Here is a 27,869-nt window from a genome sequence, read left to right on the forward strand (position 1 = left end):
CTGGCCTTTAGAACCTTAAATTGGTATGGTGACCTGCATGGAAACATCCTAAAATATCTGTATTCTGTAAGACTAGAAAATAGTCATAATTGTATATATCTCCTACCATGGCAAGGCTTCATTTTAAAGGGATTTTTGCAGTTTATGCTCACATTTCAAGAAATGGGGCATGACTGAAAAGTCTTTGACCTGTGGAAATCCTACCTGCATGAGGATATTGTTTTACAGCCTATAGAATTTTATTAAAACAAATAAATTTTATTACTGCAAGATTTGTTTGTTTAGAGTTGGCTGTATGTGGCAGATGCAGTTTATCTTACGTGCCTGAAGTTTGTTAAGTCCTTTTGCCAACACAAAGTGCCAGTGTGATGGACATGACTTCTGAACTCTGGAATGTTTGCAGTGGACTCCTAGACTGCTCCAAGGTCATTCACCTCTGTTATGGACACTAATGAATTTGTACAGCTACTGAGGCTGGACTGGAGCTTGGAATTGCTTTTGTTTCCCCCATCTGGTACATTTATAAAGCTTAAATTTCTATTTTCTAGGAGAGCAAGACATTTTTTTACAGTTACTGTTTTGCAAGTAGTACTTGTACATTGTGATATACATCATGGATGCTTTACTGCTACTGTTTGTGCTGATGGAGACCAGATACTGGATAGAACCAATAAAACCAGTCCAAAAGGAGATTATAAACAGCAGTGTTAACTAACTGCATCTTGCTGGACTGTAAAACGCTTGACTTCTTGTGCAGGGCTTTTTAAAATGTGTGCTTTCAGCTGTACCAGATACTTAAAACACTGGATATTTGTTTACTTTTCAGGAGCCGTTACAGCAAATGATGATGTATTTTCTGTGAATCTAATGTATTAGGAGTTTAAAGTCTTGTGTTTTTGTAGTTATATTGGTGAAAACAGTACTTAAGAAAAGCTTCAGGCTTATTTTGCAGTATGAGTCATTGTTAAAAAATGGTTTCATCTTATTTGTTTTCTCCTGCAAGGCAGCTTTGCTGAGTAAAGTAAAACTGAAACTTGATCCCTCAGAAAATGTGTTCTGTTTAGTTGTTTTTTTAATGTTAAACTTTCTGGTAACCATTTTATAAAACCACATAAAAATCTTATCTATCAGGTTTTTGGCCATTTGAACTGTCATGTCTAAGTTCCATTCTGAGAGAGAAAGAATTATTCTGGTTTTCTGAAATAGAAAGCTTTTGGGTTTGTTTTTGTCAGAACCCTATTATCTTTATTTACCCTGATTGTTAGGAAGCATGAGCAGGACTCATAAGTCTTGGAAAAATCTCACTCCTCATGTATGTTTAAATCATCTTAATAATCTGAATGAAACCATTGCCACTTCATATACTAGAGACTTACTTCTGCCTTTGTCACTACTTTCTTTTGAACATCTGTGATGCAAGGGAAAGGAAGCTGAAAGTCCTCAGTTTCACCATTTGCATTGTGTTCCAGCCCTCAGGTTTTTCTGTGTCTAACATTCTGTGTAGAAGTTCAAGCTGCAGGACTGAATTCTTGATTACAGCAGTGCACCTTGTTGGAATTGTATTCCAGATTTAGACTTTGCATACATTGTTCTAAAACGGTTTAATATAAAGTTCAACCCAGTAACAAATGAGGTAGGTGTCAATGCTTGGCAGCATTGGAGGGAGAATTGTATTCCTTAGTAACTGAATAAATTATGAGAAACAGCACAAACACACAAAATGCTTACAGCTTTTCTTTTGCTTTTAATTTCTAACAATTTTGTCCAATGAATATTCCTAAAGTGCTCAATTTAGGTTTGAAAATATCTTGGTAGAATTCAATAACTGGATTACCAGCTAACTCTGATTGTTGGGACTTTCTGTAAGGATAGTTAAATTATTTGTTGTGTTGTGCATATTTCCTAGAAGGCTGCTGTGCCTTCTTACAGCTTTGCTGAACACTTGTTCTCCGTTCTGTTTTTTTTTGCTTTTTTAAGGGCTTGGGACCAGGCCAAAGAGCACAATTACGCTTACATGGACCTTGATTTTTAAATGCATGCCTAACTAAGCAAGTAAGCAGTCCCATTAAAGTCAATGGGATTAGGTGCATACTTGGAGTTAGGTGCAGGCTTAAGTGCTTTGATGAATTGAAGCTTTACTGACTGACTCTTATAACACAAGAAAGCATTTCGAAGCACAGATATACTAATGAAAATGCTTAACTAATGTATCTCACATGGATATAATCAGGAACAAATATTTAATAAGGGAAAAAGTTAGTAGTAGATGAAAAAATAATTAATGACACAAAATCATCGAGGAATAGTGCCCACTGCTGTTGCACTGAAGTAGGAAGTACAGCATGTGCTGCATTTTTTTGTTTATTTCGGTGGGAAATAATTGCAGCCTAACCTAACACAGAGAGTTGTCGTGCCAGTAGTTTATCAAATCTTGAACAGCATCATTCCAAAATCTGGCAATTACTCGCATGGGACTTTTGGCTCTGCATTTTTACTGGCTTTCTGCAAACTAGCAATTTCCTTGAGTGATCTTACTTCTGAATGTAACATTTTCTCTGGATTTTTAGTGGTTCCCAAGCAGAAATCTGTATTCAGGTAAACAAAGCGGTGCTGTGACTGTTTTCCAGCAAAAAGGGGATTAATACAAACTATAAAGCAAATAAATCTGTTTCTGAGCTGGAGCCTTTGAGGGAGATCCCAGAGCCGTGTAGCGCTCAGCATGTCCTGTGACAGCGAGACGACGCAATCACCGTGTTCATTTGCAGTCAAACCCGTGCTTTGCATCTTTTGTATCCCAAAGCCTTGGGTGCCAGTCTGCCCTCAGCCTTCGCAGTTGTGGGAGCTCACCTTCGTCATATGATTGCTCTGACTGTGCGTGTGGCAGGGAAACACCCGGCTCTGCTCGGGAGGGGAAGGCCAAAAGCCATGACGGGACAAGGAAAGCTGCTCTATCCCTGCAGCTCGTTACTGTCTGCTGCCCTCTGGGAATAAAGCAGGAGCACTGACAGGGCCACAAGGAGGCAGTGGGCAGGTGAGGAAGGAACCCCTTCTATCCAGGTTGCTCAAATAACTCCCCAGACAAGGATATAAGAGATGTTTCCATACCCAATTTTTCTCTGTTGCCATGGCATGATAAAAATAAATATTGTTCAGATCTTAACTCATATGAGCATTTTAAATCGTCAGTTTGTGCTTGTGCGCATACTGTGAAACCAGATGATCTTTTCTTAATCTTTGAAGACTTGGTTTTTCTGGAGACCCTTTCCCCCTCTAACAAGCCCATTTAAGTAACTGCACAGGTTTACAAGCAAAATCAAGGAACTTTGCAAAGCCCTAGAAGGTCTTTACTGGTCTCATGTGGGCAGTGGGCTCTAGTTTGAGAACATCTGCTGTACACAGTATCAGGTATTATGTAATTGAATGCTTTTCAGATGCCAAACTGTCAAGTTTTTTTATTCCTGCTGTAACATAAAGCTGTAACTAACAAATAACAAGCCAAAATTGACTGAATGTTTTGATACTGTTTAATTGCTCTTTGCTGCTGTTTCTGACTGAATTTTTCCTTTAGGAAATAAATATTCCTTTAGGGAATAAATAGGTTTGTGCTAAGGCTTGTGAGAAGAAAGATGTGTCTTGAAATCACAAGGTTTCTCTTTTTCATATGTGTTGTCTTGTTTTGACTTGGGGACTTGAGAAGTTTAGGGACACGCATAAATTTAAGTTTCAGGATTTAATAGTGAAACACATTAATTCTGGGTGCAGAAAAGAATAAATCCTGTTTTACAAATTCTTAGATTGTGCTTCTGTGTATTTGTGGAGTGTTAGAGGTGTAAGTAAAAGAACGTAGGCAGATTTTTAATCTCTTCACATTCTCCCAATGGAATACTGCCAGAGATTAATCTAAAACAGTGAATTTTGCAAATGTACCTGCAAAAGTCGCATCAGGTTTCAGTGTTCTGATAGACCTAGTTGTTTTTTTCTAGGTACTTTGTGTCATGTACTTGTGCTGCAAAACAAGTAGAGCAGATAAAATTACGTCTGTAGGGGCTTTTTTACTTGTCTGAGACTAGAATGTGTAAACCATTCTTTTTAATTTTAAGCCTCTCTATTTCCTTGGAGCTTTTTTAAATTGCTATTTTGAGTTGTATTTCTGATATTTTCTGATTTTTTTTCACATATTTTTAACACAATATAATTTATCTTGATAGTTTTGGCCCAGTAGCTGAGTAATTTGATGTCAGTGTAGCTATTTGGTCTTTATAAATGTCTTCTGCCCTAATATTCTGACTTCTGAGCTTTTCAGTAAATCAGATTTGATAACTGCAGCCTTTTCTCTTGGACTGGCATATTTAAGATTCATGTGCATTATTCCTAATGATTTTGATGAAAAGCCAGGAAGCCTATGACCAGTCTGTTTGTTGCAATGCACTTGTGTTCAGAAGCACTGTTGGGTAAGTCTTTTGCCTGTTGGTTGTAGCTGGTGTGGTGGAACCCACAGGAGGACACGCCTGGCTGCAATGACATTTTGTAAAAACATTTGGAGGTGCAAGAAGTGGGAGAACTGATAGTACTATAACAGTGGTAAACTTCAAAATAACCTTCTACTCTAAAAACCTCCAGAGCTTAATGGATGCTATGAAAGCCAGAAGTCAGTTATGCATGCACATTGGACAAATTATTTTTCTTACACTAAGCATAGTCTTATACTCTGATTTTGGTGCAGTGATTATTGAGTTTGTTTCCATGTCCTGATCCAGAAGGTGATGTGATGTCTCTGCAGAGAGATTTAATTCAGAAGCTTTCTTTCCTGTGTTTTTACTTTCTTTTTTCCCTTGTTTTTTTTTTTTTTTTTTTTTTTGTTTTGTTTTGTTTTAGTCTTCCTTAAGATAATAGCTAAAGTTGCACCCGAGACTGAGGTATGCATATGACATCCAGTCAAAAAATTTTCAGCCAAAAGCCTCAGGCGCTCAAATAATCTACTTCTAGCTTGCTTTGAAGTAATCTTTTGCCATGCTTTTTGGCAGGCAGATACAAGGTTTTTTGGCTCATGCTCCTTGCCATGCAGAAGCTTTGTAGCCACATGATGTTGATCCTGATTGTGCCTGGTACTTTGTCTCAGAAAGGCATGTGGTCCCACTGTTAAATTTTGCACCTTTCAGCCTTGCTCTGTACAGGGAGATTTGGCATCTGGTGAGTCTGAAGTAGGACAGAGGGAGTTGCATCTGCTGCAAAGTATCATTTAGGTATTTCTTTAGAAGTAACTGCATAGAAAAAATTGCAAAATGTACCATCTTTGGCCGTAAGGCAGCAGTAGTCAGTGGAAAACTGTAAGCAGGAATCTTTGGATGTTGCTCTGTGCTGTTTGTCTTGAATGGGTGCACTGATTTATGAAAATCTTTTGTGGAAGTTTTTACCAGTAAACCTCAGTTTTCACATTGTGGGCGATTATTTCAGCAGCTGTGCCTAGGGCTGTCATCTAGAGAATACTGTGGTTCTGAAAACATTTTAGCATGCCAGCCTTCTACTCAGGAGTAATTAATTTCTATAATAAGGTTTTAGAAGGCTTAGTTAGTAGTTTACAGTTTACTGTGTTCAGATTGGCTTTTTTGGAATCATATGAACCCCCCAGTGACTTGAGTCTCTGGTTAATTCCTTGGCACCGTTGCCAGTGAACCTTGTGTGGAGAAACCTGACTCCTGGCACAGGAGGATTGTGTATGCCAGAGCTGGTACAGCTGCACAGAGCTCAGGGCAAGCAATTCAGCAGGAGTGACCTACATCGCTGCTTGCAGGGCTGCCTCAAACCCTCCAGGGGCTGACGGTACCGACAGGAGGAGGAGGAAATTGGCTCATGTGTTCTCCTCAGTTCTAAGAATGCTGTTAAGGAAAGCTGTGCAGCCTGCTTGTAGGGTGGGTATGTTGGAAATAAAAACCCAGATATTTTTCAAACTTTTGACCCCATAGCATTTAGTGCATTCTTCTTTATATCGAGGACTCTTGACAGTTTGGTGTTTTTTTTTTCCTTTGAAGATCTTTTTTAGGGACAAAGAAAGAATAAGAATTTGATTGCATACAAAATGTAAAATGTCATCAGGAGTTCATTTTGAACACAGTTGCAGACTTCCTGCACAAACTCTTTTCTCTTTATCCTACTGAGCATTTGTTTTTCAGTGCTATGCCAGCTGTAATAGCTCTGGGCATAACATGGGTAAAAACTCTGAGATTTTTGCAGATATTCCTTTTGCAACGATGGTGGAAGCCATTTGCCAGCACAGACCTGACCCAGTAGTTGTTGGTTTAGCTTGTTACTGCTAAATTATGTTCTGTACTCACAGCAGATCCCTTGAACACTCCCTTGGGGGCCTCTGCCTTGCGCAGCAATGCGTGTGCTGGTGAAGACCTTCAGCAACCTGAGAGTTTGGGGTCCTGAAGTCACTGGTGCCTTGCTTAAAAAAAGTGTTCCAAGTACTTACTCATGAATGCTTTGTTGGGATTTTGAGATATTGAGCTGAATTGCTTGGTGGAAAAGTAGTTTACATTTGTCATTTAAAATTTTTTATTAATTTATTCTCAAAATAAAGAGGTGCTTGCTCTCCAAAGAGTAGCACTCTCAGAAGCCCATCAGAAATGTAATGCTGAATACATGGAACAGTCATTTTTGAGCAAAGGATGCTTTTAGAGATGTTTTTACATTTTTGGTGCTTTATGGGGGAGATTTGCTCAAAGCACTGGGAAAGATGAACAGAACAGATGTGCTGACTTGCACTAGGATCTCTGGGTTTTTTGCACTTCAGGTGCTTTTGAAAATTTCCCCAAGGGCGAGGTGGTTCTTGACTAAATGGATTTAATCAACTTCTCTTTGGATTTGCTAAGCACTAAATATTAATTATTGAAAGTTTAATGTGAAATTTAAGACGAAATTTTGCTTTTGGAAATCTTTTGTAGCAGTGCCTTGTTCCATGAGCAGATCTTTTAGTGAATTGAAGAAACTCAAATCCCAGAGGATAAGCGCCAGTTTTCTGCTTGTCCTTATCTTTGATGTCAATGGCAATCCCTTGAGGCTTGTGAAGGAAGCATTCTTAGGAGCTCTGTAGGTCAGAAGTGCATGTCCTGATTCTGATCACTGTCACTGTCACACCTCTGCTCCCCAAAGAGGAAGGACATATATATGAAAGTTGATGTATGTTTAGGAATGTCTTTTTCTGTAGCCATTGCATCTGCAGTCTGTGTCTTACTGCTCAGGGAAAATGTTATTGCCACCCACAGATTCTGTTAGGAAAGGATTAAAAGTTCAGGAAAACAATGGAAAAGCAATATAATTTTTAATTACTTGATAAACTACAGATCAAAGCCTTTCATGGTTATAATGTTAATGGAATGTCATGGTTACAGTACTTGTGTCATTTACAGAGAGAAAACCTCTTTCAGAATTATCAGTAGAGAGAACCCAGCCTTGTTTGTTGCTAGATGACTAAGTTGTTACAGCCTGGTGCACAGTTTGTGTATTTGACATTGTTACTTGTTAAATAACTAATTTAAGGTGTTCAGTTGAGTTTTGCAAGTTTGTACTTTTCTTGTTTTATGAAGAGCAGTTCTTAATTACATTCTTTAATTTTCCATTTCAATTTTTTTGTTTTGCCCATTTGGCAAGCATTTTAAATCATGACCTGAATAATTTTATATGCTCTCTCTCAGTATATCCTGAGATAATCACTTCAAAAGTATTACTCCTAATGCCTTTGCTTGGATACAAAGTGCTCATAGTAGACAACTAAATGGATGTTACATTCCTATTTCACAGGATGCTGGGAAGAAGCACTTACCTGTGAGTTCACACTACAGCAGTGAGAGTCTGCCTCTAACCCATTTAGTTCCTGCACCTTTTTTCATCAGCACAGTTGTCTTCCAGTATCCCCTCTCTGTTAATCATGAGTATTAGTCAGAGTCCTTCTCCTCCCACTTGACTCCCATCTTTTCATTATCAGCTTCTTCTGTTCCATTACTGAGTCTGAGCTTTTGTTGTTAACAAGTGTTACCCTTGCTGCAGTCGGTGTTCTCTAACCTCTCCTTACTCCTCATCACTGCAATGTCAAAAGTCCTCCAGGAATGTTTTTCATTTTAGGCAAGGGACCACACAGCTAGAAAAAAATCTGCACAGGGAATAAGAATATAGTGCAAAAAAATATAATCCTTTGTTTTGCCGTTTTTAATGGCCCTTTTCTACGCACACTTAGGTTTGGCTGGCATGTTCGTATTTGCAAACTTGCAATGCAACTGTGCTGCCTTCTGGTCTTTCCACAATTCTAAGAAACCCTTTATTCACTGTTTCCTGGTTAGGGTCTCATGTCACAGAATGGGTAGTGGAGACCTTCATGATCATGTTTTTATCTAGTAATACTGGTTAAAAAGTTATTACTCAATAGACAGCTACCTATCATGCACAAAAACAACATTGGGAATAATCTGTAAAATATCTTAAGCTAGCTTGGTTTTGGAAAGTCTAAAGCATTTGGAGCAGTGTGAAAGGTGATTAGATCACACCCAATTAAAATGGAAAATTTTTACTAGCTCATGACCAGCTCAGACAAACAGTAACTTTCCCAATGTTAGAGTTAGATTAAAAATATTTAAAAATATCTAATATTTGTTGCATTCATATTGTACTTAAATAAGTAGTAATGACATCATATGTCAGCCTGAATTTATGACATTAATTGCTATTATAAGTTGCTCTCCTGCCCTTATATTTTCTGTACTAATCCTGACTTGTGCTGGAAACGGAATGCAACTATAGTTAGCTGTTAAAACTGTATAGCCAAAAGCAGAAATCTGATTGGTGTAAGACTGTATTTTATAAGTATTAGTCCACAGCTTAGAAACAATGTGGTGAAAAGTTCAGGTTTTGAAAGCATGGTGAGGAGAACGCTGATAAAAAAGTTTGTATGGTAGACCAACCAGTGTGGGTTAGAACAAACAAAAGTCATGTGCCTGAGTTAGCCAATTGCTCTGTCAGCCTGACAGCATGAATGTCATCAGTGTATATTTCTTAAACTTAAACAGATGCTAAATTGTCCACAGTGTTCTAAGTCTCTCCATGACTGAGCTCTTTGCTGCTTGATAAGTCAACTGCATTTCATCTTGCATGGAGTGAAGTGTCTTAAATGTGCAGTGTTGTGCTCCTTCCATTAAGTTAACAACTGCCCCAGTGTTACTGTGTAATCCTGTGGATTTCAGTTGAAAGGTTGCCTAGTTTTGACTCTTTAGTTCATCAGTTTGATGTTGGTGCCAGATTTTGTTCTGTTTGTTGAATAAAAAAATGTAGAACACAAGGCATGAAATTAACACAAATATCAGACTACTAAGGAAAAGAAAAAGTTATTAATGTATTCACATCAACCACTTAATTACCCATTAAAATAATTGGCATAATTTTTCATACTATATTAGTAGAAGCATATTCAACAGACATTCAGTGACATCTGTCTGAAATGTGTCCTTCCTTCTTTCAGCTATTACAAAGAACATTCTGTTTAACTTTCATTTTGGTTTGTTTGCATAGTGACAGCAGTCTAAAATAATTTCCAGCTTATTTGCATATATATACTAAATTTCCCTAGTGTCACCAGCTATTTGATCACAGAACCATGGTAGCTGTCCTTGACAGATAGTTCATGCAGAAGCTTATCTCAAGCTGTGTAATGTGAATTTTAAATCAATCTCTTCAGTTTTCTTGGTTTGTATAGTACATGCTCTCAATATACATTATCCTGCACATATAAACTGTCAGCATCAGATGTTTGGAATCTGTATTAAACTTCTATGTAGGATTCAAAACATGTCTGCATAAGAAGAGAACTGGGGATCACCAACTACTATATTTTAGTAAGGAAGTTGCTAATTTCTAGAAAAAGGATATATAATTTTTTCATATTGTTCTGAAAATCTCTGTAGAACTGTCATTATTGCAATTACCTGCAAGTAACTATTGGGCTAGAAGAAACTCTTGCAGAAATAAGCAGCATCCATGAGCTGAAAGAATATTGTGCAAAAGTCACGAGGACATTTGCATGGCTCTCTAATAAGAAAACAGACCCATGAGTAGTAAAGACCTGTGGAGGTTTTTCTGTTACTTCCTTGGCAACAGCTGCACAAAGACTGTGAAAGAGGGAAGCTGTCATTGTGTGTGGGGGGATCTGGGCACTTTAAGAACTTTTGCTTCTCATTTTTGTCTTCATTTAGAGATTGACCAGAAGGAATGTTGAATGTAAACCCACTGTAACTTTGGAAACTGCATCTTCAACTGCATCTTCAACTCAAAGTATCACAGCCTAGTAGTTTTCTATCTATGTCAGATTTCTCTCAAGTTCTCTAATTCTCTAAATTCATTAATATCTTCAGAATTGTGAAGTTTGGTCTTCATTCAATGCTGGTCTTAAAATCTAAACTTGATTTTGAATTATATTTGCATATGGCTGTCCATCTAGGAACACAGACAGCTCATTTCACTTGTGCTTAGGTGTAAGAACCTAACTTTTCAGAGTCCCTGACCATTGCCATAAAGATCCCCATTAGCCCTTCTCATGTGGTACACTGAAGAGAGGACAGAGGGAGCTTTATAGGCTGTGTAGCAACAGAAGATAAAGCTGAACACAATTGCTTCTCTGTACAATTGCAGTTCTTTCTTATTGTAAAGCTAATTTAAGACAAGCCTCATTTAGGGAAACCAATCCCAGATCCTCAAGTCAGAGGTGGAAGAGGCACATTTGTAAAGAGTTATTTGCCTCTGGCTGAAAAAAATACAAAGGTAGCTGCAAAGAAAGACTGAACTTCTCTAATACAGCAGTTCATAACAAGTATTAAAGCCCCTGTGAGGAATAGTTTCATACCGTCTGATTGTCATGTCCGACGTTTTTATTGCACAAGCGCTTAAGGTGCTGTACTTCTGCCAACACACAAATGAATTCTTTCTAATGTTTGCTAGAGGATATATGGTCAATGTCCTGGTAGTTCATATGCTTGTGCTGTGGAGTTTTGATCTTGATTTATGCAGTTCTCTGGCTTTATTTTGAAAATATCAGCATTGTCCACTCAATTTGCCATAAGATATTTTAGTTCTAATGGTGAACCTGTGCATTTTATTCCAGTACGTGTTTTCAGGAATGACTATTTTGTCTTAGTTTGAACTCTTAAATCACTGCAGGCACACAAGAACACAGAATATTCAGCATTTGCTAACTTCTCTTATATGAAATACTGATCAGAAAAAAAATGTGTTACATAAAGATCCTCACTTTCATGTCACATGGTGGCCAGACACAGCAGCTGAAACCCACATTTAGAAATGAAAACATTTTAATATAGTGAGAGTCGATAGACATGCATCAAAGTGAAATGTTATTTTTGTAGTGATCAGCAGGCTTCAGACCTCCCAAGCTAATCATAAACTTTCCAAGCCAATACAGCTAATTTGTTCTCCTGTTGCCACTGGCCTCCAACTCCCTTTCCAAAGGGAGACGTCACACTTGCTGCTAGCTAGAAAATTAGCAAAAGGCCTTCTATTTCTGCTTTTTTCTTTAAGCCTGTTATGTGTGTGATACTTTGGTTGTATATCCAGCGTCTATGGGTGTGTCTTAAATGTATTCCTGAATAGGACTTGGATGAGCTACCTTTTCCTTCTCTTAGCTTATGTTGCACAGGTTACAGCAACCATATGTTCAGGCCTCAACTCTTCCTCTAAATCATGCCCCCCTTTCTTCCTGGAAACGTTAACCTGGGAGAATAAAAGGGGGTTTTGTGTATTTGTCCAGACTATCCAGATGTAGAACATTATGCCCAGTGTTACAAACCAGTGAATTTCTACAAAGTTACACCAACCATTTTTACTTGTGTGGAAAAGGCACTTTGAGATGCAGAACAGGTATTCCAGAGGACAGCTTAAGGTGATTAAGGTTGCCAGATTGCATCAAGTCAGTCTGGTCGGAGCTGCTTTGAATTGGCAGATGCTGTTCATCAGTGTGTCAGCAGGCTGGAGTTGAACAAGATACAGACCCTGGAGGTGCTGGACATTTGCAGTTCTCTAAGAAAAAAAAAAGGCAGAATTGGAAATAGCACCAACCAAATGAAAGCCAGTCTGAATCTGTACAGGTGATGGTTACAGTTTGGCCCCTCTGCTGACAGAATATCAATTCCTGTGATACTTTGGTAGCTGTATCTGTTACTTCTTACATGTTAAATGAGGCATCCCTGAGTATGCATTCCTTTTGAAGCTTAAATAAGCTTTTTATCATCATGATTTCATTTTTTTCTTCAGCATTCCCATGGCTGATGGGTTAAATAAGCACGTTTTAATCAGTTAAAGAAGAGAGCTTTGCGTGTAGTATGTGCCTATAAAACACTGTAGGTTCAAAGAGCAGATGAGTGTATAAGTCAGACAGAGGACCTTGATATCAAGTACTAAAAGAAAGCACAATTCATCACAGATAGAAGTGTAGAATTTTTATTTTCTCAAAAATATTTCTGAATATCTGTTCAAACTCAGACTTGAATGGAATTTTAGTTGTAAAAGGAAAAATTATCTACAAAGATGTATTGTCATATGATTTTAAAGATTTTGATTTTGCTGTGGTTTCTTTTCCAAATGGAGACAGAACCAGGTACATTTTAAAGATTTCATAGCCTGTTATATGATAGGGAGCCAATCTAAGAATTTTAAGATTGTGTCTGCAAAAGTATGTCACAGAAGATTAAAAAAAGTGAAATCGGTCTATTTCAGAGGCAGTGTGTTTATACTGCTGTTGTTGTATTGGATTTAATTGTGTGGAATAGCTGGGTTCACATGCTCAATATATTCCTGGGAATTTCTGTATTCCAATGTCCCCACAGACTAAGCAAGTGTATGCTCAGAGTAAACATTGTGTGATTGATGTGAGTAATAATAGTGGTGGTAAACTGGGGTGTGCTGAAGCCTGATGGAATTTATGGCAGAATGCAGAATTGTCATGCATTGCATAAAAAGTCTGCTCTGGAGCAAATTCATTAGAACTTAATTTCATATTAAATTAAGAGTTTGTATTTCTTAAATATAATCCCAATCCACTTTTCTGAACTTGAAAGTAATTAAAAATAAACTTACAGCTCAGAAACTTGTTGCAAATCTGTCAGTTATACACATGCTGTACAATGATGACCAAGATGGGTGCAGCATGCAATACATTCAAAGGTTTGAATTACAAAAATGTTCACCATAGTCTTACCATAGCCCATGTTAAAACAGAGCTACCTTAAAATAATTTTTCAAAACTTCTCTGTAGTCAACCGATCACATCTGATAAACCAGTAACAGACCTTATTGCAGAGCAGCTGTTAGCTGTCTTTTCTCCTTGTGCTTTAGGAACTACATTCATGAGTTTGACTTCAAATTCTTCGTTGCTTAAGTGCAAGAAGAAATTTTGCTTTCAGCACTTTTTTCAGAATCACACTTCTGAGAATTTTCTTTGTCCCTTCAAGTGTAAGATGCACCATCGTGTAACTGATGAAATTGTCCTGTTTGCTTTCAGTTTGGAAGAGGAATGTTAAATTAAGCATAATGGGGATGTCTTTTGGATTAAAACCCTATATATTCTTCCAATTAAAACACTGTGTTAGAATACTCATAACATGAAGTTGCTTAGAGAAGACATTTGTTAAGGTAGGGGGTGTCTATGTGTTGTTTTTTGTCAGCCATATAATGGACAGTCCTTGCTTCGCACTACTCTGTCCAATTAAAAAAATAGGTTTTTTAGTCTAGCACCCTTTATGGTGCTGCTGTAGAATATTGGCTTGTATATTTCTGTAGGGTTTTGGTTTTTTTCCTTCTAATATTTATGCAAAATGACAAGGTGACAGCAGCAGACTTTCTCGATTTTAGAATTTGCTGGGGAAGCTGTATTTGATTTCAAATCTAAACCTATCCATGACTTTTTGTTCCCCTGTAAGTACAAGTTGTTTTTGTAACATGGCTATTGTGTGAAGGTGAAAACGAAGTACTGCTGTTGGATTCTCTGCGCGGGTCTCTGTTTTGAAAGCCCTGCTTGCCAAAGATGTTCTTGTACTTAAATAAGCCTTATGGGCAGGATAATATTGCAAGAGGAATGTGAAGGAGCATTAATATGGCTGAGTGAGGCCCTATATGTTTTCCTTTGAAATATCTTCCCTGCTTGCCAAACCACCTTGGCAGGGAATAGCATGAAGCCTAGATGGGGAATTATGGATGTGTCCTATATTTTTCTCCACGATGAAAGGAATAGTCTGTGGCTCCTACACAGATTGAAAGGCAGTGATTGAAAGTTTTGGGGTGGTAGGACAGACGTACTGAAGGGCCTAATTGATAAAAATACCCTCAGAAGGTGATTGTGCTGTGCCTAATAATACATAGAATAGGTGATCATGCATAGGAATTTCTAAAAAAACTTTTCTCTTGTTAAGTATAGTGTTCTTCCAGATATGCATATGAGAATATTTACTAAAACTAAGTATAGTATCTGACTTTGAATCCTTCACAGTTAAAATATTAGGAGGAAAAGAAAAAGTCAAGTCTTTTTCCTAGAAAGAAAGTATAGCAACTTGAAATCCATTCCTTACTAAACACTATCTTTAGTGTCTCTAGGTTGCAAAAAAATCTTGATAAGTTATGATATATTACATGCCCTAAGAATGAGATTTTAAAAGTTTTTTAAAGATGAATGGCAAGTATTCCCTGGTAACACTTTATAATAAATATTCTCATTCAAAGAGTAGTGCTTGATTTAATTCTGTGTCTACTTTGGCTTTGGATAAGTCATTAGGGTTCCATGGCACATTGAATTTGTTTAATGCCATTTACCAACACATTTTAGCCTGGATAATGAAGTATTGTCTTCATCCAGTTGCACATAATGTGTTTCAGAATTTGAAACGTTACATATTTTGTATTAATTCAATTTCTGGTCTAGAATAGTGTGCAGAATGCTGCACTGCAAATTTTTACCTCTGAAATCTTTCATAACAGAGAAGAATATCAGATATTCTCAGTGAATAAAAAATCACTGTATCATATTAGAAAAATGGATTCACTGAGACTGAAAGACAAGCAAAGAGTTTCAAATCAACCACACATTTTCTGATTAAAAATAAATTAACTAAATAACTATAAAACACCTACTTACTTTGAAGCTGTGAGACACAAAAAAAAAAATCAGATGCAGGAGGCGGAAGATAACTTAGGGCCACAGGCCCCTGAACACCAAGCCTGGCTCTTTTCCCCGAGAAACAACCATCACCAGCCCAGGGTGCTGATGCCAGTTTGCAGGAGACGCTTGGGACTGTCAAAGCAGCCACAGTTGGTGGTGGCAGGTTGGGTCTGGCAGGCATCCAGCGCCATGCGGAATTTGAGGAGGTGGCTGGCCACCCAGGGCCACAGGCCCCTGAGCACCAAGGCTGACCCTGTTCCCTGTGAAACAAACCTCACCAGCCCAGGATCCTGATGTCAGAGGAGAAGGCACTGGGACTGTCAAAGCAGCCCAAGTTGGCGGTGGTGGCAGGTTAGGTCTGGGAGGCATCGTGCACCGTGCGGAATTTCAGGCGGGGGAGCCACCCACCCAGGGTCGCATGCCCCTGAACAACAAGCGCGGCCCTTTTCCCTGTGAAAGTACCATCACCAGCCAGGATCCTCATGTCAGTTTGCAGGAGGCACTTGGGACTATCAAAGCAGCCCAGGTTGGTGGTGGTGGCACATTAGGTCTGGGAGGCATCCTACGCCGTGCGGAATTTCAGGGGGCGTCCGCCCACCCAGGGCCACTGGCCCCAGAACAAAAACCATGGCCCTTTTCCCTGTGGAAGTACCATCACCAGCCAGGATCCTCATGTCAGTTTGCAGGAGGCACTTGGGACTGTCAGTTGGGACTGTCAAAGCAGTCTGAGCTGGCGGTGGTCCAGGTTAGGTCTGGGAGGCATTGTGCATTGGAATTCAAAATGTTATTCTGATAGTTGAGGTTAAGTACAGATGCTGAAAACTTTATCATTGCATTTTTTTAAAATTGTTTTCTTGGTGCTGGATAAAATGATGATTCTTAATTATAAACTTGCTTCTGAACTAAATAATGACAAATACGCAAACTTAAATCGACAAAACTGCTGGTGTGGAAATAGTAGATTGCGTTATTTTCTTATTTGTCTCTGGGGAAATTTATGTATCTGTGTGCCTTCATTCTCCATGTAGCTTTCCGACAGTATGGCAAACTGCAAAAATCTTTGAGTGGACAAAAAAGTAAAGATGAGGTAAATATTTTTTAAAATTTTATTTTCCATATTGTTTGTTATTTTTTTGGACACTTGTTCAAATCCTTTGACATTGTATTTAAACCGGCAGTTTTACGTGGTTTGCAAAATGCCTGTGAAAAAGGTGAACCAAATATAACCCAGCCATGCTACCAGTGGCCTGGCAGGATTCTAACACTGGTACCCCAGGCAGTTGAGCTCGTGGTGAGTACTATGGCATTGGACATGAGCTAGCACATGGAGCTGTACCTAAAAATAGGTAATACATTAATTGAGAAGTAGCTCATTGTTAGGAAATCTTCCCTGAAATATTGTTGGAAACTTATTTGAGACATGCTCCACACAAGTATGAAATTATTGTATTGAAGAGATTAGAACTGTGTAGGAAATCTTCCAAAGAAAATCTTCCTTTCACAATGAAGGAATTTTCTGTGGGTTTTATTCACTTGGTTCTTGTTGGAATTCTGATTGTTTTCCAGCCATGTGATGGTGTTGGCTGCACAGATGTGGTTTTACAACCAGCTTTCTTAAGCAGTCTGGTTTTATGTCTCTCGATGGGCCTTTAAGATTAGAACTGGTATTATTGCTAGCTTTAACCCACGTAGACAGTCTGAGTATAGGGATAAAGTAATCAGCACCATTTGTGTCTTTCAAAATGCACATGAATGTTTCCTCACTTCCTTTGTTCTAGGTGACCTTTTAAGAAGTATTTTTTTTCTTTGTGTTCCTACTAGAATTATTTCTAGATTTATTTACACCTTGTTACCAGCAAACAATATTTCCAGATTTTGTGCCATTGTGTTGGGATTTTATACTGTAAAATTAAAACTGAAGTCTTTAATATACATGTATAGATATTATATATATATATATATATATACTGGTTTTAATATACCAAGGGTTAAGAATGATATATAACTGCTGAAAAATAAAATGGCATGCTAAGTGACTTAAGAAAAGTTTTCAGAGTACCAAACAATTTCATGCAGTCATTTTGGGCTTAACTCTCCTCCTTATATAGCAGCGAAGTGAATTTCCCTGAATTTAGACAAGTTGTTTGTCCCATGAGAAAATTTGACAGTACTGAACTTGTTTCAGTTGGTGGATTCAGGAAGGGAAATTTCAAGTTAAATTATACTGGATGTGCTCTGGTTACTCAGAGACTCATCAGCTGTTTACTCAAGTATTTATCAGTTTTGTGAGTTGCTAATCCAGTACTAAATGAAATATTTGAGACATAAGGATACATAATTATTTTAAGATGCTCCTTATCTAGTTTGAGCTGCATATGAATTTTCAGAATTCATACACATGCCATTTAGCTCAAGATTTAACAGAATCTGTAGCTATAAGGTTCCAATTTCCTATGTAGCAGAAATCAGCCGTGCAGAATTGGTCATTTTCAGAAATGGTATGCGTACTTGAAAGACACCTAGAAAAACAGAATGAAGTCTGCTCTAGCTGTGTGATTCCCAAGCTCTTAAGCATGTGGGACCAGTGTCCAGATAGCTGGAAGACTCCACATACACTGAAGGTTCACTTGGTTCTAATGGGCAGCATGTGTTTAATAGGATTACTTTGAAAGCAGGCACACTTATAAGATAAACTATCAAAAAATCTACTGTATAAACAATCAGATTCTCCAGAATTTGTTTTTATCTAGGCAATAAAGATGATAGTTTCTCTTTATCTAGGAAGAGTTTGTTCATTTTTATACATTATAGATCTGCAGAGAAAGAGAAGCCTTGTTCTAGCACTGCAGCTATGCTTGTAATTTGTACCTAATTTGCACCAGCAGTGTAACTGATCTGCTGGTGCTGTGTGTTCTTGACCTGGCATGGACCCCCAGTGATGAAAAATGAGCCTTTAGTCTACTAACGGGGTAGATTTTGACCTAGGCTGCTGTTAAGTCTTTTAATTTGCAGTGCATTAGAGGCAGGCAGTATGCTGAGATGTGATCCACCAACAGTCCTGTTGGTAGAGATGGTCAACTGGGAAGATGGAATCAAACAGAATATGGAGAGATTTTTGGGAAGGAATAACTGCATGTTTGACTCAGGAGTTTAGTACCTTGATGGAAAAAGTAGAGATGTGTTTGCTGCCTAAAGTGTAGGCTACGGTACTATGAGATTAGTTCTCTCTGCTTTCTTCAGGTAACTTGGGATGTGTAATGAAATTACTTCAGAGACCTTCCTCCTCTTTCTTCCTGTATTTGGATTCTGGATGAGTGTGCATCCAGTGTATTTTGACCAGCATTGCAGTTAAATCCCAAGTTTACAGTCAAACATATACGTTTCTTTTGGTAACAAAACAGCTATTTTCCTCTTTTTTTTCCTGTCAGAAGCAGGTGGAAGCTTTTTATTCCTATAAACTATAAAAAATACAGTGGATCATGATACAGGTCTTCCAAGATTCCATCTATTCATCCTTTGGATCTTAATCTGTGATTTAGTACCTGTGTGACATCACAGAACAGAGGTGCTTGTGCTATAGGATTGTCCTTGGCTCTGGTTCTCCAGCTGTATGACTCCTGCTGGCATATTGACTTTCTTTTGTTCCATGGAATGCTGCCCCCTAATTAGACTGTGTGATCCGTGCAGTACTGACTCCTTATGAGGTTACCTCTGTTTCAAGACTGCTCATCTGCTGCCAAATACAATCTTCTACCTTCTTCCTTTTGCTCGGTTGGTTTGTGCTACTGCTGGCCCTCCATTCATATGGTTAGAAAAGTGAATTTTGGCCTAGGCACAGATGTTCAGGGCTCTGATTAGAGTGGCTCTGACCAGCCTCATACTGGTGCTCACACGGGCTACCTCACTAGCCACACTTAAATTCAGCCCTGGGCCTGCAGTCCCAGTTTGAGCTGCTTTGGAGGCAGCCTTGGTGTGGCTCAGCCTCAGCCCTGGCCCTGGCTAGGACCCTGCTGGTCTGTACCCTGCTCCATGGACTGGCTGCTTGCCTTGGCCCTGGGCTTGCCTTGGCACTACAGACTTCTTTGACCCTGGATCTGCCCTCCCTGGATCTGCCCCCCTGGATCTGCCCTCCCGGGATCTGCCCGTCTCTGACTTGTGGTGGCAGCGGCACAGAGTCCTGGCCAGTGAAAGCACCTGCCTTGCTGCCCTTGTTGGAGCTTGACACCTGACTGCCCATCCCTTTAGGGAGCCCCTGTCACTGCTGTCACTGCTCCCTGACAGTTTTTGAAGGTGGCTGATACTGTTTTATTGCTTTAGTAAAGTAAGCATGAAAAATACTGGCCAGCTTTTGCAGAGCTTTCTCTTTGTCTTTAGCTGGCAGGAGGTGATGCTCATTTCTTGCAAAAGTAGATTTTACAATAATGTTTTTTACACGGTTCCTATCTGCATATTGGCCTAGCATGTGCTACACTTGATCCACTCCTGGGAAGGACTCACAGTGATCTTCAAAGTTCTGTTTTCTTCTGTCTCAAAGAATATCATTAGTGCTTTGAGATTTTTACCCATGTAGAAAATAACAGGTCAGGGAATGTATATGCTGAAAACATGTTCTACCAGGGCTTCTTCCTCTGAAAGAATTTCAGGATTGTTTCCTAGCAAAACTGAAAATTACTATTACATTCACAATCCTACCTGGTTAGTTTTCTCATGGAGACAGCTTGTTCCCATCATTTTATGATGGCATGTTTAATGTAGCTGTCATTTGCCAGCTGGACACTTGGGAAAATGTATGTTACCACTAAAATCTGGTTTCCAAGATTTTAGTTTGGACCTGAAGAGACTCTCCTTTACAATTCTGTTCTCATAGGAGGATTCCTGGAGTAGGTTGTGGTCTATTGTGTTATGCCGTTTGGTACCTTTTTTTTTGGTACTTCTCTGTTTATTTGTTTTTATAATTAAAACAAGTATACTTACATGATCCAGATCTTGTTGTATCTTTAAATTACTTTCTACATGTAGAAGTAGCAACCTTTATCCCTGATGAAGAAGTGAAAGATTTGAAAATACCCTGATTCAAACTCATATTTAGAATGTTTTACCTAGGAGGAGGCCTACTTTTCCCAGGAAATAGATATGCATTATTTGTATGATTTATAATTATTTTGACATAGTTACAGATTATCTTAACTTTTCATGGGTATTTATTTGTTTAATGGACCAACAGACTCAGTCTCATTTCTTATTTTAGGTAAAGTGTCCAAATATAGCACTGGTACCAAGTATAGCTTTATTCCATTTTCATGGCAGTTGCAAAGGAATGGGTTCTAATATTTTAAAGGGTAAGGTCTGCTTTCCCTTTGGGTCTTATTTTTAGTGGCTGCTCATTTGCCACACTTCAACAGGAAACACAGATCCAAATGCCTTGTGTGAAGTTGGGTGATGAGAGGTAGTTTTCTAGAAATATGTCTCTTTTTTCATGCATACAGAACAGGAGATTAAATAGGATCCATCAAAGAACTCTTTTCCTTTTGGTTTCATCACTCTTTTGTGTATAGGAAGAGGAAGAAGATAGTGCGAATAATGTTGAAAAATATGTTATGAAAATACTTAAGAAAATAATATAAAAGTTTAAGAGGAGAACCAGAATATGGTGCTAAAAATATTAATGCCTTATTAGGAAAACAAAGACATTGATTAACAAATGCAGAAATAAAAAATTTTGTCACAAGATGAATGGTAGTCATAAAAATTAGAAGTTCAAAGAATGGTGTCCACTTGCTCTGTAGTCAAAACGTAGTGTTGGTCAGAGGAAGGAATGCCTCATAAATGTCATCTTACTTTCCTTGCACTATGCAACTACTGTCTGGGGAGGCAGAGAGGTGCTCTGAGAACTTGGGATACAAACCAGAATTCTATCATCAAAATACGGAAAATTGGAATACGGCCATGAAAAACGCACATTCTAGCCCAGCCCTGGGCAGGTGATAAGCAGAGGTCCTTTCCTCCCTCTAGCACATTGTAAGGCCAGAAAGGGGAGAGGGATAATAGATTCAGTAGTAAAGAAAAGATTCAAGATGATAAATTGATTTGAGGTTAATATTCAGCTCTTTGAAGTTGGACCTTCTTAGTAAAGTCTGGCTTTGTAATCAAACGTTTTAGCTTTAAGAAGTCAAGAGCAGGGAGAAGAGGAAGGAAATGCTCAGATTTCCTTTTAAGGATTTGAGTGTAGTTTAAAAGCACCGTGCACTGCTGGTACCATGGCAGAAAGAGGAGAAAACTGGATGGTCATGAGGGTAACTTGTTCTTATGGAAGGAACTGACCACTCCCACTGCTGTAACCTACACTGGGCTGACCTAAGTGTAGGCCAGTGTTAGAAACTTGCTTTGTAATGCTGTTCTCACAGGATGTCATAATAGCTTTTCAATGGTGTGTGCTTTCTAAACTGATCTCTATTTCCTCACAAAAGAGAAAGAAAAATAAGAGAAACAGAAAAGAAGTCAAACTTGGAGTGACTTTAGATGACAAACAAGTGGAAAAATGAGGATTGTGCAGTTTAGGACGGGAAGGAAGCAGGAACAGAAGTTGAAAGTTAAGTTGGAAAGTAGTTAACCAATGAAAGTATTAGTCAGGACACAAAGTGACTGTATGGAATATTGATTACAAACTCTTTAAAAGAGCATGTTTGCACAGCAACCCTTTGTCTATTCCATAACTGTACAGTGGGATCAAAAAACTATTAGACATACAGATTGAGAAGTAAATCTCTAGCTTCATTATGTAGGGTAGCAGCAGGAGACATGCTGCTCCATGCAGTGGAGTATTCTGGTAGCCAAACAATATTTCAATTTTAAGGACATAGCTATCCCCTTAAATGCTTTTTTGTGCAAGAAAATTTGTGAAGTCAGCTGCTTCCCTAACAAAACAATTGAGCAAAAGGGTACAAATAAAAGCTGTGAGTTATTTGGAAAGTGTTAGTATTTAATATACTAAATGGAGTTAAAAGCAAGAAAGAATGCTGAGGTGCAGTGGAATATGTGTGAGGCTCTGGGATTTGTTTCCTCCAGAGGTGCTCCACGTCTGGGCTTCCCTTCACAGGGCTCCATGTGCTTAACCCTCAGGCTGCAATCATAGCTCACCCTTTGTCTTCCTCCCCAGGCTGTGGGTTTGGTGTTGTTCAATGGCATCTATAAAAGTCCAAGTACTCCTTGGTCCTTCTTGTACCTGTTGTGATTTCAGCTGCTGAAATCCAGAGTCATTGCGATCGTGGCTCTTCCAAAAGGACTGCAATAGCAAGAACTACTTTAGCTGTAGAAGGCAGAGGATAGGAGAGAATCTCTTGCCCTTTTTCATCACCCTGTCTGCCAGTGAAATGCAGAAAGCAGGGGAGTGGATGTATACACCTTCATGGGGGTAAAGAAATCCCTCAGTGCATCAGCTGCAAGCATTTCCTGAATCCAAGAAGGTAGGATGGGGAAAGGCATTTTTCTTTCTCCATCCTTCTCAAGTACACTTTTTTTTTCCAAGGAAAATGCATTCTTTCAGCAGTCTAAATTACCTGTCTGCTCAGTCACACATAATGTGGCAAGAGACTTCTTTAATTCAAGTGTTTAATTTAACACACACACTATTTTAAAAATAAAATTAAAAGAAAATAACTTCATAGAAGAAATTTTTGAGTAAAGTGTCACAACCAGTATCTTTCAGTAGTTCAGGATAAAGCACAGTGGTAATTTATTTTAACCTTAATACATCTGAATAATTAATTCAGAAAGGAATGCTTCTGGAAAAATGAAATGAGGTAATGATTGGAAATGCCTATCTGACAGCTATAAATATGGCAGCCATCTTTACACATGACTTCATCAACATAAAAATTTTCTCCCTTCTTTCTTTTTTTAAAGTAACCTGTAGATCAGCAACTGGAAAAAAAAATGACCATTTAAAATAAAACCAAAGCATACTAGATTTTCCACTTGATCATGTAATTTGTACTGAATTTCTTGTACATTCAGCCTTTTTCCTCCTCTGTTAAATTTTTACATGGAACACTGAAATAAAAACCTAACACCATTTCTTAAATAGTATTAGAATATGCAGTGTCTACTGCTTTTCCTGTTAGTGATTTCTGGAAGATGGTGTCTGTCCAAAGCAAATGAATGCTATTTTAATTACTTGTTTTAAGAATCAGTTAAAGGTTGGTTGTGCTGTAGCAGCAAATTTGTTTTGGCCTTCATCTTACTTTTAAATAGTTTTTTGGTTTAGGTGTTTCAACTAAGCTGATTCAGTGGCATTGATGTTGCACCTGTAGTGACAAAACATGAATTAATTCTTTTCACTTGTATGCAAAATGCATAGAAATTGTCATTGTCTTGTTCTAAAGTAACTCAGCCTGAAATATGCAGTCATCCTCTCTCCATGTTATCTTGCTTTAAGAATTTGAGAGTTAAACTCTACAAACATTGAGGCTGTAGGAAGTACAAAGGAAGTCTTTAAAAGCTTCTTTTGACTCAGGTTTTTTATTTCTCATGTATTTTATGTCTATTATTACTTTTCTACGTCTGTTATTACTTTTCTATTAGGAATTTGGTCAACTTTCTAAGCTGATATACCTTTAGCAGAAAGCAGTAGCTGTGATACTTTTGAAAAGCTTAACAAACTTGTCCTCTTTGAAATCCAGGTGCAATTGCCTCAGGAGGAAGGTAGTAAGCAAACTTCATAAACTAATTGATATTTACATGCCCTTTAAGACTGACAGTTAATTTTTTCAAAGATGCATGTCAGTACTTTCTTAATAAGGACTGTACTATCTAAAGGTCCTTTTTTTGTTTTGTGTATTTTTATTTCCATGAGTAAGTGATAGGAACTTGCTCCCAAAACATTGTGATGGCTTTTTCTGATTTTGGTTTTTGTTTTTCTTTTTTTAAACTATAATTTTGGACTTTCTATCTCAATTTATACCTAAAATAGTTATGCTATTATTTTTGCTATGTTTCTAAGTAAAAGCAAAGGCGTTTTTATGTTGAAATTACTGACATCTTATTTCTTCCATTTAATTGTTGCCAAGTTATTATGGTTTCTCTATCTGCTGCTGCACAACTTATATCTGAAATAGCTCATCGGTCATAAATTGATTATTTCTATTGCCTAAGTACTTTCATAATCTGTAGTGTAGTGATTGTTGAGGTTTGCAGAGAAGTTCTGATCATGGCTGCAGCAGTATGCTACAAGTTGGGCATAGTGTTAAGTTTCAGGTTGCTCTGTGCTGCAAAGAAAGGCTGTGCTTGTGCTTATGAACCAGCACAATTCATCCAGTTCACTGGGATAAAGCTTGAAGGCACAGGAGCAGTATGAACAGATCTCTTGTCTTAGCATGGAGAACAGAGCACCAGCTTCTGAAATTCAGGGAATTCTGCCTGTATTTTTCACAGAGGAAAAAATTAAATGCATATGGAAAGAATTAGTTATATGACTTACTAAATGGGAATGTAGTACAGCTTTCTGTGCTCAGAAACTCATCCTAATAATATTCAGTTAGGCTTCAGTAAGATTGTTCATTATTTGCAGAAAATATACTGCTCTGTGGAATGATCAGAGAGGAGACTAAAATCACAGATACTCTTCATTTACTTAAATTTGCTTTTCTGCCTGCCATTAAAGAAGATTCACAACTGTGCCTGTGCTATATATTTATTCAGAAAAACTAGTTCATTTTGTGAAGAACAGCAAAACAAGACAGAGTTTAATTTTATGGAAGCAGTAGTATCTGCATGAAGGAGCTTTCATCATCGGAGCTTCTGTTACACACTGCAGTCTGAAATGGTGTGTTCTTTTAAAACTTCTTCAAGCACTAAATCTATTTTCAGAGTATCATACTTGCAGCTCTTCTGTTGGAAGTGTTTTGAACTCCAGTTTAGTTGGCAGTTTGCTCACTATCCTTTTTCCTTTTGTGGTACATCTAGATATTTAAAAAAATATGGAAGGACAGATTGGCTTCCTGACAGGGTTTTGATGGAAAATTTCCTTAAGTTTATTTGGCTTTACATTTTTAGTCTGAAGACTTTGCCATAGGTAACCAGCGTACAAAGTACCTGTAGTGGCAGCTCTGCATTTAGCTGTCAGCACCACGGTATAACCTGCAAACCTTAAAAGGGGAGAAAATACTTCTTTACTGTAGGTCTTGAAGGGAGATGTTGTATTTGTGACAACATAGTAATGGAGAGTTCTCAATGATTTTTGTCAGAAAGTACCATTAAGGTTACAGTGTCAAGTTTTCAGAAGCTGCAGATTTGGGCTGTCAGTCACCATTCTATAGAGTCCCCAGCCTGTGACCATTCAGATCATTTGGGAGAACCACTCTTGAGGTCCATGCTGAGAATCTCATTCTGCCTCTTTAAGTGTTCTGAAGCTTGTACTGCTCCCTCAAGGGGAGTCAGTCACCTGAAGAGGCTTCTTGTGCCCTTGAGAGCCCAGTCCTGGCCAGCCAGCATCGCAGGGCCTCCTCCCTGGCGTGCCCTCGCTCAGCACGGTGCTCGCAGGTACTGCAGTGGTGCTGCCAGGAGCACAGCACTGCAAGGCTGTGTATCAAAAGGGGAAGAGGAGCTGAAGGGTGGTCTGCTGATTTGGGAGGCAGAAATGGGCAGGCTTTTCTGGAGCTGCTGAACAAACACAGCATTGCGAGACAGGTTAGGCAGGAGAAGGTGGGATCTTTATGGGCAGTAGTGGGAGTCTGTAAAAGGAAAGAACTGAGAGGGAAGATGTACAGTGACAATTATGTCTAATTAATAGAGGTCAGATTTTGCCTTGCTGGAGAACCGATATCCAAATGCAAATATAACAGAATCTGGACTTTCAGCAGCAGTGTGAATGCTAGTTTCCTATAGTGCTTTGGGAGTTTGACTGTATTTAATTGCAGTTTTGAGGAAGACTACTTTATCTTTCACCTCTCATATGAGAGGAAAAGACAGGTTGGTGAAGCTAGTTTAAAAATAGCCTGAGGAGTCTGACATACTCAGCTGTGTATACAAAGCTCACCAAATTACAAAAAGAAATATAATACTTAGTAATGGTGTTCCTCTCAATTTCACCAACATTTTTATTTCCTGCCTCCTGAAATGTTGAGATATTTTCAAGTACCTGTATTGTGAGTTCATGTGGTTTACTGTCTGACATATGAGACCAGGTTATTCTTGGGTCGTATTTTTGAGATATCCCCTGGAACCATATGGATAAGAACTATGTATTTACATGAAAGATGAGAATATAGTGTGGTGTTTTGACTTCAGGAGTTGGAACTTTAAGAAAGGCTTGCACTTTTGCTTGCTTAGTCAAAGCAGGTTATTTGATGGGTTGGATCATTATAAATCAAAATTTCTTCAACTATAATACACAAATGAAAGAGAGACAACATCCATATCCTACTAGGATTGCTCTAGGAACAACATCCATATCCTACTAGGATTGCTCTAGGAACAACATCCATATCCTACTAGGATTGCTCTAGGAACAACATCCATATCCTACTAGGATTGCTCTAGGAACAACATCCATATCCTACTAGGATTGTTCTAAAAGAAAGAGATCCGTTTCAGGAAGCAGTTGTGACACTCCAGAGAGCAAATGGGCACCTGGGTTCCCCTGGGCTGCTGCCCTGGGGCCAGGGATGAGAGGCAGCAGGTTCTGACTGATAAGGGAGGATCAGGCTGTTCGGGTAGCAGGACTGTGCTGGTGTAGGGCTGACTGTAAAACCATAGGTTGCTTCCTGGTTATGTTTTAAGTTGTGATCTATGTTTTATATAGTTGTTAATAAAAGGAGGTGCTGTACCTTTAAGTAGCACATGCCGTGTAACCATCAACGGGCATCCCTTGCAGCAGCTTTAGCCTGTTTCTCCAATCATGCCTGCCTAAGTCAATAACGCTTTGCCAAAGCTCCTCGTGCATTAAAGGTTACCGTTTAGCTTGTTCCATGAATCACAGCAGATGCATAACTTGGCAGTGACCATTTCTGTCCCTCCCCTTCTTCGCTTCGTACTGACTGCAGCCCCCCAGCTCAGTGCTGGCCGAGCCCCCTCCCCCAGCAGGGAGAAGTCATTACATGAAGAGATCAACTTACCAGTTGTCTTCAGAGCAGTGGCTGAGAGCAAAGCTCCTGGTCGGACCGTGAGTGCGAGAGAAAGGGGGAGAGGGAGACAGACTCGTACCTACAAGAGCTCAGGGCTGTGATCCTGAGACACAAGTGCATCTGCTAGCTGTTAGTACTTGGCAGAGGGTTTGCTCCTCCAGGGTAGCTCTAACTTTGGGTAATAATGTTTGTCAGCTACCTGATACTAACGTTGCTCTGCTTTCAAACAGCAATGTTAGCAAGACCTGGGGGTGAGGTAAGCAAAGTACAATGTCTTGTCAAAAATCGTCTTGTCACGGTTGCATTTTTTTCATATCTGTTAAGATGGACTGTGAATGATTTTTATGCTGTTAGGCGTTTTAGAATTGTGTTGTTTGTGTAAAAAGCTTTTGCTTTGGTTTAGTTTTGGGGGTTTGTTTTGTTCGGGGGATTTTTGTTTGCTTTTTTGCTTTGGCTCTGTTTGGTTTGGTTCCTTTTTTTCTTTGTAAAAGCCAAAAGGTACTATAGGAGAATAGTTTGAAACTTAACTTCTCTGGATTTGATAT

The 27,869-nt window shown here is 38.7% G+C and overlaps 1 protein-coding gene and 1 long non-coding RNA gene across 5 annotated transcripts in view; one reads left to right on the top strand and one right to left on the bottom strand.

Annotated features, from left to right (window-relative positions):
* THSD4 (thrombospondin type 1 domain containing 4) overlaps positions 1–27,869 on the top strand; it is a 241,152-nt gene that overhangs the window by 119,539 nt on the left and 93,744 nt on the right. The window contains exon 1 of one of the 4 annotated variants that reach the window (XM_041418532.1): positions 27,338–27,580. The exons of the other annotated variants lie outside the window; for them this stretch is intronic. Coding sequence (XP_041274466.1) covers positions 27,509–27,580 — 72 coding nt within the window. The 5' untranslated portion in view covers positions 27,338–27,508. Of the gene's footprint in view, positions 1–27,337; positions 27,581–27,869 lie in introns of those variants that run through there. 4 annotated transcript variants of the gene reach the window in all.
* Positions 10,691–27,446, bottom strand: LOC121343396. The gene is made up of 3 exons (XR_005953701.1): positions 27,316–27,446; positions 22,343–22,487; positions 10,691–12,075 (listed from the first exon to the last, which is right to left on the bottom strand). It is a non-coding gene; the product is annotated as an uncharacterized LOC121343396 (long non-coding RNA).

Source organism: Onychostruthus taczanowskii, unplaced genomic scaffold (genome assembly GCF_017590055.1).
Source record: "Onychostruthus taczanowskii isolate IOZ18803 unplaced genomic scaffold, ASM1759005v1 scaffold6, whole genome shotgun sequence".
Classification (NCBI taxonomy): domain Eukaryota; kingdom Metazoa; phylum Chordata; class Aves; order Passeriformes; family Passeridae; genus Onychostruthus; species Onychostruthus taczanowskii.